Raw genomic sequence first — 14572 nt, 5'->3', positions numbered from 1 at the left:
AGTTGCTTCTTTTCTCAAGGAAAGATTAACCAGACCTTTTTTTAATACATGCAAAACAATGTTCTTTTCTAGTCTCAGTATCAGAAAATGACAAAATTGTTTTGGGTGCACTATCTTAGCTCAGGACCAAAACCTGAAACAGACAATGTCATTCAAATGTTTAAAATTGGGAAGGTGAACACGCTATTAAAAATATGGTTGCCATCAAAAATAACAAAAATTTAACTTATCCTAATAAGTATCAGGCAAACAATAAAAAGTAGTGCAATCAGCCCTAAGTTAATTGGAATATACATTTGTATTTTAGAGCAAATACTAAACTGTACCAGTTAATTACATAACTACCCTGCAATCTAATATTTAGAGAGCAGGTAATTAGCAAGCTGAAAGTAATAAAACATGGAAATAATAAAAAGTCTAATATTCTACCTACTCTGATGCCCCTTTGCCTGAGAATGAAACTACAGCTGGAGCCAGCGACCAGACAGGTAACACAACACTGTGCTTTGATTTTGCATTACATGGACATAGTTATTACAAAACTGACAGTAAAGATGCCATTTTAAAATACAATATTAATTTTCAGAAACAATTTAGTGCTAATTAGACCTGTTGCCACGGGAATGCAAGGAAAAAAAGATCGCTAGTAGCCAGCAGCTGACTGTGAACACTGTCACTGCTATGAGATGCCTACCAAAAATTTAAAAGTTGACAGTTTAAAAAAAACCCACAAAACCCAAAATCTTGAACTGCCCTGGAGCAGAGGGATACTTTTGAAAACCACTACAGGACTTTATCCACAGCACATAATGAAATTAACACATGATGCAGTATACATATGTGTGCGCAACTGTGTGTGTGCATGTATGTACATGAGTAGTCGGCATGTGATATAGATGAAAGAAGGATTTTTTTTTGAGTACAAATAATATTGCCACACAAGTCAGATATAAAGGCCAAACAGTAAGTTAGTTTAGTCATCTTGAATAAATGCAAATGAAATACATGCATTCTGCAGATCAATGATGATAACTTCTACTTATACTATTGTATCTTATTTTTGTATACTATTCTAGCCATCATCAACAGAGCAACAAAAAAACCCCATATTGTAAACCTAACTACAATAAATCTGGTATAATTAAAATACAGTCTGTTTTGTCGTAACCTGCCACAACTATAATTGGACATCATGCATCAGCAGAAATCTCATAATCCCACCTGTCCAACAGGCACAGCAAATATCTCTACCCTTCCGAACTCCTGAATTTATACACCTTGCATCTGTTTCTATTTCAGAATCAAATCAAGTAAGTTCTAGGCTTTAATTCTCAAATTTCTTTAAGTCAGGTCTCAGCTGGGGAAAGGTAAAAAAGATTTTATAAATAAACTGGATGTTTATTTTTAGTCTGTTTTGAAAATAAAAGATCAAGACTATGCTGCCGCAATATAACTACACCTTAAACTATATACCACATTTCATCAAAGAATCTCTAGGTTTATCACAGTCAAATATATCTCATAATATTACACACAAGGAAATGTTCAAAATTAAATGAAACTTGCTCATAATAGGGAAGTTAAGGACAATATAAAGCTGGATGATGCTTATTTCGTGTTCAGAAAGTCCTCTCAACATGTGTAAACAAAAACTACACTGAAAGGAGACCAAAAACCTGTGAAGTCAAGTGCTCTGAAAGGTTGGCTGTGCAAGCCAGACAGACTGCTTCTGTGCCTAGCACCATGACAGAACTGTTTTTAGCAGATTTTATACTGCCTTTTTTTTTATTTTCCTGAAAGACAGTGACTTTACTGGCCACAAGGTATTCCCTCCTAAATCCTGTCCCCTGAGAGGTTTTTACACATCCCTCCCTTATTGAACTCATGTTCTTGCTTTACTATGCTGCATCTTAAGCCTCCTGCTGCCATCTTCCTGTGGTTAAAACTAGTATCTAGGGGTAACAATGGAGGCAACAGTTCTTCAGAAGAAACAGTACACAACAAATTATTTAAAGACACTCTCCCTTATAATGCATATTCATTCCAATTTAGCATCTTCTTCCTTTATCTACCATTTTTTTTTCTTGGACCAACGAAAAGACAGAATTAAGACAAAAAAACGCACACAGCCTCCATACTTTCAGCTCACCTCTCCAAGACTACAGGAAAGCAATTGCAGGTAAAAGCCTGATCACACCTAGAGCCTGAGGTAGGTGCTCATTTAGTCATTCTCTAGAGGGAGTCCATGAACAAGGCACTAACCCCAGAAATGCTCTGAGTGGTACAAATCACACAGGCTACATGGAATCTTCAGAGCTATTAAACTTCATATTCTCTGGCATTAGTGAGCATGCAAAGAGTTTTTTAAAAAAGAATGGGGGCACTCAAAGCTTTGATGAATTTTCACCAAAACGGTAAAAGGCATATTCCTGGCAGCAGAGCAGCCACTCTGCTAAAGGTCAAGTCTTTCTTCAAAAGGAATAGCTTCTCTGTTTAAAAAAATAATTTAAAAGTTGTGAAATGAATTAACATGAGCAAAACATATCTTGCTCTAAATTCATTCCCCAAAACAGATGAAAAACATTGAAAAAATTATTCAGCCTGAGGCAGACATCCACTAGGCAAAATACTTGCTCACCTAGTTTAACTTTAAAAAAAGAATATAAGCTGTAGAAAACAGCAACCTCTGCTTTAACTATAAGCAACCTGTACATACATAAATATAAAACCAAAAATATAAAACTAAGGTGTACTATAAACAAGATGTATAATTTGCGTAACTGAATACATTTAGTCAGAAAGTCCATGAGGCACGGAAGATTCATCTATATTCTCTACTTACTTGGCTGCTTCTTCATTAAGGATCTTTAAATAATGTTTTACTGGGGAGAGAAGTTCTGGGATTTCCAACAGTGCATTTTGTAATAGAGGAGTTTTCACATGAGAATGTATGACTGGAACAAGAGCTTGAATTTCCAAGTCCAGACGAGACAGGGTGCTGACTATCAAGAAAAACTCTTGGGTTGAGCACTAAGAAGAGAAGCAATGGCTAAATCATTACAGTGTATTACATTTTCATTAAATCCTACAGGTTTTTTTGCTTTTTGAAAATGAGAAAAAATACAGTTAAAATGTATGGACTGTAACACAACTGCATAATCTTATCACATTCACAAGGTTAATAAAGCATACTAATTGTTTTAACCATTGTCATTAGCAATCAGTCAAGAGCTGATCTCCATTACTCCTGTTGCTGGATGGAGATGTGTAACACCTATGCAGCAGACAAATAGCAGAAAAATGGGCTAATAATCTGCAAACAGCAAAAAAGCAAGTTGAGTAATTTTATGAGTACCACAACTTGTCCATATGGGCTTGTATATCTATGTGGTGTTATCTGAATCTCCAGTCTGCTGTTCTGGTGAGAAACGGTTTGGAAAGACAAGGTCAGGCACAGAGGAGGAGAGTCTTGGAACAAGAACACAGAAAAGAAAAGTTTAAAAAAAAAAAAAAAACCCCACAACACAGAAAGAGAAAAACAGCAGTCACTGCTTAAAGTGCTTGTAGCTATTGCCAGTTACTAGTTACTCCCAGGTCTATATGATGAGAAGACAAAGAACACACTAACCCGGTCTTTGTTTTTCATTCTCTCCTCACTACAAAGTTATGAAACAAGTTTTTCTATCTCTTTCAGGCAGCTAGGTATCATCGAAAGGGAATCTCCCATATTGGAGCCAATAGCACACAGCGCTTGCAGAGTCTGCTTTGTGATATCCACAGAGTAGGACCATACTGGTGAATGGAGTTAAGTCCAGTTGGCGGCCAGTCACGAGCGGTGTTCCTCAGGGCTCTGTTTTGGGGCCAGCCTTGTTTAATATCTTTATGAGCAATCTGGATGAGGGGATTGAGTGCACCCTCAGTAAGTTTGCAGATGATACCAAGCTGGGTGGGAGTGTTGATCTGCCGGAGGGTAGGATGGCCCTGCAGAGGGACCTGGACAGGCTGGATCGATGGGCCAAGGCCAGCTGTATGAGGTTTAACAAGGCCAAGTGCCATGTCCTGCACTTGGTTCACAGCAACCCCATGCAACGCTACAGGCTTGGGGAAGAGTGGCTGGAAAGATGCCTGGCCGAAAAGGACCTGGGGGTGTTGGTCGACAGCCGGCTGAACATGAGCCAGCAGTGTGCCCAGGTGGCCAAGAAGGCCAACAGCATCCTGGCTTGTGTCAGCAATAGTGTGGCCAGCAGGAGCAGGGAGGTGATTGTCTCCCTGTACTCGGCGCTGGTGAGGCCGCACCTGGAATACTGTGTCCAGTTTTGGTCCCCTCAAGACAAGAAAGACATTGAGGTGCTGGAGCGTGTTCAGAGAAGGGCAACGAAGCTGGTGAAGGGTCTGGAGCACAGGCCTTATGAGGAGCCGCTGAGGGAACTGGGGTTGTTTAGTGTGGAGAAGAGGAGGCTGAGGGGAGACCTTATCGCTCTCTACAACTACCTGAAAGGAGGTTGTAGTGAGGTGGGTGTTGGTCTCTTCTCCCAAGTAGCTAGTGATCAGACGAGAGGAAATGGGCTCAAGCTGCATCAGGGGAGGTTTAGGTTGGAAATTAGGAAAAATTTCTTCACAGAAAGGGTAGTCAAGCATTGGAACAGGCTGCCCAGAGAGGTGGTGGAGTCACCATCCCTGGAAGTGTTCAAAAAACGGGTAGATGTGGCACTTCGGGACATGGTTTAGTCTAGTCTGCCCTTAATTGGTTTAGTGTGGACCTGGTAATGTTAGGTTAATGGCTGGACTGGATGATTTTAAAGGTCTTTTCCAACCTAAACGATTCTACGGTTCTGTATCGGTACCCTTAAAGCAGCTTCTCACCAAAAGCAGTGACTTGTCAAAGAGAAACTCTTCTCTCTTTCTTTTTTAACCATTAATATTACTTCTGACGCAGCTCAAATATTTTGCTGGTAGATTCTAGATGCTCCTGAGCATCAGCACAGTTTGTCACCTTTAGCTCATTTTCAAGAATTAGGGGTAAGGGTCCGGATTTTGCAAGCAATTAACAACTCTAACAAAACAGTCCACTTCCTCCCACACTCCTAATCCCCCCCACTCAGTTGTCCCATGTAACTCTCAGTTAGCTAAGGTACTCATGCCCCACCCATAAATACTGATTCTGAAATGGTCTTCACAGAAGTCAGTTTGCATTTGTGCTACATCTTATTTGTATACCAAATGGAAACCTAGCCCTATGAGACACTTAATGCCTTCAACGCTGCTGAACTCAGTGGCACTCCAGGATATTTCCATTTCAGAAGGTTTGAATAAAGTTGTCCATAAATAATTATGCTGATATTTTTCTCATATTTTACTGATCTGTGGAATATTCCTTCTTCAGTCTTCTGAACTTCTCCCATCAGTCAACTGACAAGACTGAAAAACCAATTTATTTTCCTCACCTGAGGATGCAAGGAAGAGGGCAGGATATACTGAACGCTTCTACTATAATATTCTTTATATGCCCCATTTGTTGCACCCTTGTCTTCCTAAATTTTTTCTCTCTCCTACCCAAGCAACACACAGTCTAGAATTTAATTTCTGGTCAGTATTTTGTGGTGATCAGCACAACACTGATTACAGAACATGCAGACTTCCGTGAATCACTATTTCATAAAACACATCTACATTTTTGTCATCCCTTCTCTTTCAATTTCTCCCCAGAAGTAAACTTTTGTTTCTCTTTCCTTCCCCCACTCTTATGCAAGAACTAAGACAATTCTCTCATCTATTACACTGTAGTTATTACTCCCAAATAACTTCTGTACCCAAACATGGAAGCAAGTATTAATAAAAATGCTGGGCTAGAAAGGAACATTTTCTCTCCCTCCCCGCATATGTGAACCCTAAAATAAATATGCTCTGTAATGTCTACTAGCCCTTCAGAACATGAAGGCCATCTAAACGCAATCTTTTGAAAACCATAAAAAAATAAATACACTCCAGTTAAAAAAAAAGTACACTGCCATTACAGCCCTAGCCCTCTTCTCATTAAATACATAACACTACTGTGACCAGGGATGGAAGAGTGGCTTCTGTGCTGTATAAACACAGAATAAAGACACATATAAACTGCAGCCTTGGCAATCTACTACACACATTGGAAATTGTAAGTGACTGACAACAATAATGCTAAAAAGAAAATAATTTTTAAGGTTAACTGCTGTGTTCACTGATTTGCTCTATCATAAAGACTATATTAAACAAAAATCAAAGAAAGATCATTCCTGGCCATTTAAAATGTATTCAATCACATGAGTAAGTAAATGTAACTGAAGTTATCATAAAGCCAGTACCTGTTAGATACTCTCCAACTAACGCGAAGCACGGCTGTTTGGTGAAGAACTGAACTTGTTATACCAAACAGGCAAGGTTGGTAGACACTTGACTAAAGGAATATGCAATTTAGCCATGATATTTCATGACATTCAGGAAGGCCAGAGAGACTACATTCTGAATGTTTCTGGAAAACCTAAGTTCATCTTTGTTTCAGATTCATGGAAATTAGGGATAGAAGAGACCCATTAGGTGGTTTCCCTTCAAATGTTGAATATTTCTGCATCAGTTTTCTTTTTGTCTACTCTCGGGCCCTTATATTCCAAGAAACTATGTGCTTGACACTTCCTTTCAGAAACTAATCCATAAAGCAGTAAGTATGATCATGTAAAAGTTTTACCCAATAGCCTAAATTTCCCTTCCATTAAATTAATCCCAATGTCTCTAGTTTTACTCTTTTGTATTTCACTAACTCAACTCCCTCTCTGCTGTTAACACCCTTCAGATATCTCAACCTTCTGTTCTCCTTTAATCACCAATTCAAACTATCATCTTTTAATCTTTCTTCATAAACAACCCATTATTCAGCCTCATGAAAACTTTGGTTTTCCCGTGAACTTGCTGCAATTTATCAACATCTTTCTGATACTTACTACAGTACTTACTACAGTACTTACATACTTTCTGGAACTTACTTATTCCATCTTGTAAAAGCTCTGACAACAAAGTAAAACACAATAATAAAGCAGTAAAGCTGTCAATGGCGTTCGAAGTCAAAGCTCAAAGGAAAGGCCTGAAGACTAAACGAATGATAAATCCAGGCTTGGACTTGAAGTCAAAGCAAAATACAGTATGACTGAGTGCATTATCATCATCATCAACCTTGATGCAGATAAAGGATAAAATTCTGCAAGACTTCCCTTGACTACAACATGTACTCAAGGAGGCAAAGGCTGAAGCCCTGCCATGCAAAATTGCAAAGTAGGTCCCCTGACAGCATTAAGTGATTCATAGGAGAACAATGTCTAGAGAAGAAGAATGAGCAAACATGGACAGTAACAAATACATCAGTTAAACAGGTGGTGTTTGTTTGGTTTTTTTGTTAAATTGTTCTTTAAAAAGAGAAGCCAAATAGGGACTTTATTAGTACACTATCTATATGAGGGTGGGAAAAGGAAAAGATTTTAAGAATAAATAAGAACACCTGTCTGAGGCGTTCTACAATAAGGGTGGTGAGGCTGGTCAAGATGAGGCTTCAATAAGGGGAGAAGCTAGATTTCAAGGTAGTGTCACGTATAAAAGAATCAGCAGGGAAAAAACCTCAAGTTTGGTTGTATACAAAAGACATCATAAATAACCCTGAAAGTTATAATGAGACTTCTGAAAGGATGCTTAATGAACATGCTGAAGCTTCCTATACCAACTCTAATAGACTACAAACCATAACAGTCATTCTAATGAGTTAAAACCTGTTTGATTCTACTGTGAGCTACAGTCTGCAGTATCTTTGGAGAACGGGAAATTCAGCACACTTTATTGCAAACAACCTTGTTAAACACAACATTCCCAAGAGCGAGCGTGAACATACCCCTTTTGTGCTTATTCAGACTATTACTGTTTCCCCTGGCTTGATTTTAGTAACACTACAGGACTTTGCATCTAAAATTTAATGGCTCCACTGCACAAATGATTTACTAAGCAAACAGATAACTTGAACAGATGCATAAAAATAACTCCAAAAAGCTGGGCTCCATTAAAGTTGGACTGATTCCATTTAAATCCTAAGTAACCTTACAGAAGATATATAACTGTGTTATAAATTAGAAGCTTTCAAAATACAGTAAGAATGGTTTACATAAAGCAGGATTAATAGTCTTGCATTCACAGAAGATTCTCAAAAGCTTATTCAATGCTATTTCTGAAGTCTAATTTTGAATGCTGTCAATGATAGCTACGGCTTCTCTGGCACGCAAAAAATAACCTCAGAGTTGACAGTGATGCCGAACAATAGTCTCAACCAGTTATCAAACTGCATTGAAAATATGGCTGCCACTGAGAAGAATGCATGAAAGACGCACAGCAGTATGCCAGGTCCAACCCTCTTTCAACAACAACACTGAAAGCAATTTAGCCTTGTTTGCATTAACGGAATTGTTTCCAACAGATCTAAAAGGGAGCCAGAGACCCACAGCTGACAGCCATTGACCACTCCAAGTTAAAAGAGTTTCCAATTAAAAAAAAGGGAGTTGAATTGCAGCATACATTTATCACTCCTTTCAAACTGTAGTAACTACCTTTATGTTTTTCGTACAGTGAGCATACTATTTCTGGTTTAGGAAAAATGAGGTACTTAGTTTTAAGGTTACTATGTCCCTTTGTTATTACACTACATATATTAATCAGCTTAATGGGGAACAATTTGCTCAAATCAGCATTTAGTATTGCAAATCTAAAAATATCTGCGATGAAAATTCTTTAAAAGATTACAAGTATAGAATACGTAAGATGTGCGTACTGCTATCATAGAAAAAAATATTAAAAAAATTAAGATAAGTGTTAGCTGAAGTCAATAATATATTACATTACGGGGAGAATTTATTTTAAATATTCTATACAAACAGTAGCTAATTTCCTGAGCACATGTAACAGGTATTGACTTCATAAGAGAACAAAATCATAAATACAACATTTTTCTCTCAATCTTCTGAAAATTACACCATCTTCAATCAAGTATCAAACACACCTTCCAGGGAAGGGCACATTTTCAGCGTCAATCTGGTTGACAAGCTTATGTTAAAGATTTTAAACACTTAGCACGGAGCTGAGCAGCACCCTTCTCCTCTGAGGCGTCTGAGCATGACAGTGAAGTAGTGAAGTATTCACTGGAAAACTGAAAGGCAAATCCCACAAACAGGCTGTAGGCAGCCAAGCAGCAAATGCCGCCCTTCTAGCAACTGCCTGCTTTATTTTGCAGGTAAGTGGGCAGCAAAGTTTTAGAGACTGACTCAAAACTGATCTGGTTTTCCCAACTGCAGCAACTTGTGAGGAACTCCAAACAAGGGAGAGTCTATGGCTGAGCTTAGGAGCAGAAGAAACTGAAATGACATTTTATTACACGCCCTGGCACGGTCTGATTATTGACCTCATTTCTTGTGTAGGAGTTCAGTGAAACAGCTTCACTTTCATGTGTTCTCTAAATTCAACGACTGTTTGTTATGATGACTCCTGTCCACTTTGGTGACTGAGCTTTAGTAAAAAAATAACATTTACTGAGTAAAGGGTACAAATAAGATAAACATTTATGGATCAAGCCTGTATAAATATTTATCTTCTGAAACACACTGCATGAAACCAGGCATGAAACCAACAAGCAACATCAGGATGGCCCTGTAGAACACATTTCTAAAAGTACTGATGGCATGTTTACTCTGTACTGGTTTTTAGACCTACTCAAGCACAGGTCTCTGACTGTTCTCTTGCCATTCTGTGCAGTCCAACACGAGGCTAAGCAGTCATCACTTTGAGACAAAAAAAGTAGGGTCCTGCCATTCGTATGTCCCACTGTCCTGAGATGCAGATCACAAAAGGAAATGCATGTGGCCTAAATTTTCTTCTATTATTTGTTAGCTCTCTCCAGGGGCTAGGGGGCATGGCTGAACTGGTTATGGAAAACATTGAGCCAATGTGTCTTCCAGCAAGATCTAATTCTGCATCAGAGCTCCAGGCGCTATTTAGACAAAACCTCAGTTTCCTTTTGAAGTCAACTTCTGAATGCTACCAAGAAGTCTTCAAACAGTTCATCTCCAGGCATCCTTCTCTTGCCAGAGAAGGGTGAGGCCATTCAGCTGTTGACAGCGTTTCTGCGTGGCAAGATGTCAGGTGCTAGAACTGTAGGAACTGAGAAGAACAACCAGTCCTTGTATTAATTCCACTCTCCATAGCAACAGTAGCATTGCTTTTGTCTCCTTAACCAGTCCCATAGTCCTTTTCCAGGCTGGGGCAAACACAGAGCTGGTAATGTGACCTGCAAGGTAACACAACCTCTGAGGTAATACCTAATTCCCACTACAAGAATGCTGTTCTAATTCCAGATTGCTCATCCCTGAGGGAAGATCAGCAATGGTGTTTGGTGGTTTGGATTTGGGGTAATGGGAACCTGTGGAGGGTCAGATTAACAATTGCCAATTTGAATGATGCTACCAGATAAGGATTGTTAGTAGACTTATTAAACAAAATTAACAGTCAGACCAGGAAAATACACAATGCTGTTATTTACCAGAAGAGCTCCCATAAGGATGCTTTGCCTTGAAAAGTCAGTTCCAAAACAAAGCACTGTTTTGCCTTAATTTTTTTTTCTGTTTCTTCTAGAGGTTACTGGTGCAAAATGCACTGTACAATAAAAGTTCTGTAGTAGCTGATCTGAATGAAAGATATTTGGAATGACTAGGATGGTCCAGCCACCTCTGTACACTTCAGACGTCTCTCCCTTCGTGTAACATACCCCCTCAAATACTAAGGTCACTGAAGTCTAAAGTGCCTAAAGGATGACACACATGTCACATTCACCTATTTTTCCTGCAGCTGACACTGAATTAACAAGCCTGCATTATAGCATATTCCTTTAGTTAACCCATCAGTGTGCTCCACTCAGAGTTTTGGAACTCTTTAAACAGGAATGAAATTGCAGGGAACTTCATTTTGAGCATGTGGGAGATGGACATCTGGAATTAACAGAACTGGAAAGGCTCCTAGTGGGAACTGAAAAGGCAGCATTTACTGGATATTCTGAAAAAAAAAAATTCATGAAAATCAGTTACTCCATGTTCTTGAATATGTATCTGCTTAGCAGGGTCCTTTCTTCAGGCTCCATATTCACTGCCTGTCTAGACTGCAGAATCTGTTTTCCAGAGTCTGCTTTTGATTCTCTACTCATTATTCAAAACAGATCCTATCTTTCAAGGACACTGTCATCTCATCTCCTCAAAGTCCTAAATATCTTCAGTGCTTTGGACACTCTCCACAGTGTTCTGCAATAGATGACAAACTAGATTTTTACCAAGGGAAGCTAATTCATCAAAGGAAAAGTGTGTGCTTAGAGCTTTTCCCCCCCATTTACCCTTCTTAAGGATTCTGCTGGAGCACTTCTCTCCCGCAACTTCTTTCCAACATCTGATTCACTAAACACGTATCTTCACACTACAGTGGCTGTTGTTAAGGCAAACTAAATTTTCACCTCATTCCAAAAATCACATGAAAATCCGGGGCCTCTGAATGGTTCCTCCTAAATGCCAGCTTTAAAGCTGAGAAAGTTAAGTAGCCCTACAACAGGAAGGGACACCTGAAGAAACAGATACAGACTAGTACAAACAAACAAACAGACAAAACACCCCCACCCAAAAAAAAAAAGCACAGGATAGCAGTGGAGGCTTGCCAGGATGTTGTGAAATAGAGATGTATCCCTACAAACCTTATTATGTATCACTCAACCTGAGATGATTTAAACCATTAAAAAGTGAATTATCTAATTCCTGGACTGTTGTTTTGAAAGAACAATGGTATCATGTGGATACGGTACATTTTAGAAGATGGGGAAGTCGGTGCACACTCCCTCTTTTCATAAACTTCATTATGGCTGAACTTCTGTATCCATTCATTGAAATATGCGAGTCTTTCCATGTGCCTAACATTGCAACACATTATGGCTTTAAAATTATACAAGAACTGAGTTTCAGATTTTCAGAGAGAGAAATTACAACTTTGCTCTCCTACCCACCTATTCCTTTATCTAAAACAAACTGTCAAAACCTCTAAATATAACACTGAAATAAAAGAACATGAAGTACTGCACAGGTGGTATTAGCACATTAATCTGCTTCAACTTAGAATTGTCAGTCTCATGACAAGTAATTCTTATTAAAATATGCAAGTGAGATCCAAGTTACAGAATTTATAAACAAATTAACATTCATTTCAAAACAGCTAACTACAGCCAAGTGGTTTCACTTCCAAGTGTGATTTTAGATAAGCATACAGAACACAATGCTTTGTTTTAAAGGGAAAGAATTTATGGCACAAGGACCTGTTGCACCATCCCATCTTACTGAATCCAGCCACTAAATCATGAGTACCACAGATGTTTTTCCTGTTAGCATTAGCAATACACTGTGTGTATTCTACAACCCCACTCAGACATTTTTTCTATCAGCATATCACTGATAACAAATAAAATAAGATTCTACCGTAAGGCAAAAATAATTTTTATAAACTTGCATCCCTTTATTATGTCAGCCTCAGTCTTGCAAAGAAAAAAATATTTTTAAACAAACATGCAAAAACTATGGAAGTACATTAAGATAGAATGACACCATTTAGAAAATAATATATTAGGGTAATTATGGGTATACCTTTTTGTGGAAAACACTGCAGAGGCCTCTCTCTATGTCTGGCAGCTTACAAAGAAGGTTTCCAATCTGACCAAACACACTGGATTCTGATAGTAGAATTTCAGACACAGCATCAAGCCGGGCATTTATTTCACTGTAAAAGAATAATCATAAGATCGTTAAATAAGACTTGTGCTTCTCTAAGGGGAAGGCATATAGCTAGTGAACTTTTTCCTTTGGTTTGTTTTGGTTTTGTTGTTTGTTTTTTTTTTTTTTTTTAAACTTTGACTAAGGCCACATTCTCATGAACAGGTAAGTAGAAGAATTAAGAAATGCAGGGGATCTTGGACTTTAATTCAAGATGCAAGCAAGATCCTGGATATAATCTCATTATCTTCCCTCTATGCTCAAAACAACCAAATATACACCTCAGTGCCCATGTCTACATGTTCTTCTAGTGGTATGTAATATGAGCAACACTGAATCCTGAATACCCAACCCTAAATTTGCAGACACGTACCTGGGGGAGGGGCAGGGGGAGTTTACATTTGAACTCTATATAGTATACTTTATTCCAACAGGGTATAAATATTGGTTCCATTTTGCCCCTCTACTTTTGATCCAGACCAGCAATTGGTAATTACATGTATCAGAACCATGTTGGGGTTTTGGCTTCTTTTTTTTTTTTCCAAAACCTGCAGCATTAATCTCCATATTTCAGGACTGAAGTCAATCAATGAGGAAACACTTTTTATGTGAAGAAACAATTCTATAGTTACTTGCACCTTCCTTACAATCATATTATTACAGCCACTATGAGAAAAGAGCTTTAAAATGGACAACTTACTGTCATGGTTCACCTCAATTTACACTGCTGCTAATGGCACAGCTACAACTTCCAATATGTCCATAAACTGGCTGTAGACTGCAGAGCTAAGGTAAACTCCATTTGTGCTTTTTGTGCAACCAAATTGGATCAATGCTGCTTTCTATGAAAAGACTGAGGTTAGGGGTACCATGGGTGCCTCCAAAACATACAGGTTAGGGGTTTATCTTCAGGAGCTAGTGCATCAAAGCACTGTCAGTGCATACAGCCCAAAGGCAATGGAGCAAAAGGTAGCAAGCTCACTGCAAGACAGCAGTGAGAGAGATGTGTCAAAGCTGACTAGCGCAAGTCCTCTGAATGTAGCTTTTCCACGTTCAGGCTTTATCTCTGAGGTAACTCTGTGCATGACAAAATAGAGTCAACTAGGTGAAAGCTGTGCTAAGATCTGCTGAGGTTTCACAACAAAAACAACTGCTCCAGATCATATGTTTCCCCAGCATCCCCCCTCCATGTGCTGCTGGGCACACTGTGGGTACCAGCATCCTGGAAGGCTGTAGCTGGCTTTCAGAAAGTTTCTGGCAAGAAAGGCTGAATCTGAAACATGATGTTCCAAGAAATTTTAAAAATCCTCAAGACATCCCAGTGCTTATTTTAAAATCCTTGTGTTTTTTCCCAGAATGACAACTAAGCCCTATCACAACATTCTCCTCCTGAGACAAGAAAGTTCAAAAATCTCCATGCTGCTGTGTGTGAGTCTGTCCACCCTTGCAGGTTAAGAGGAAAGCAGTCTTTTGATACCAACACTTCATATACCAGCCAAGTGCGTGCAGGGCAAATACAGCACAGCCCACGTTGTTCTCACAGACCAGCAAGATGCTTACAGCTCAGCCAGCCTAGAGGGATAAAAAGTAAGGATGCAACCAAAATGTAAGATTTCAGGGAAGATGGCTTGTCTTGCCCATGGCTTTTATTACAGAACTGCCATGCCACTTGCCACTGTAGCTGCTAACAAATACTATCCACGAGGAAACCAATGACATTAGGG

General features: G+C 38.9%; 1 protein-coding gene across 1 annotated transcript in view; it reads right to left on the bottom strand.

Moving 5' to 3' along the window:
• The window catches only part of MSH3 (mutS homolog 3), a 123369-nt gene that overhangs the window by 42054 nt on the left and 66743 nt on the right, over positions 1–14572 (bottom strand). The window contains exons 13-14 of the mRNA XM_075726161.1: positions 12723–12855; positions 2843–3030 (exon numbers count right to left, since the gene is read on the bottom strand). Coding sequence (XP_075582276.1) covers positions 2843–3030; positions 12723–12855 — 321 coding nt within the window. The remainder of the gene's footprint in view (positions 1–2842; positions 3031–12722; positions 12856–14572) is intronic.

Source organism: Pelecanus crispus, chromosome Z, assembly GCF_030463565.1.
Source record: "Pelecanus crispus isolate bPelCri1 chromosome Z, bPelCri1.pri, whole genome shotgun sequence".
Lineage (NCBI taxonomy): Eukaryota > Metazoa > Chordata > Aves > Pelecaniformes > Pelecanidae > Pelecanus > Pelecanus crispus.
Note: the sequence above shows the minus strand (reverse complement) of the source record. Positions and strands in the feature narration are given on the sequence as shown.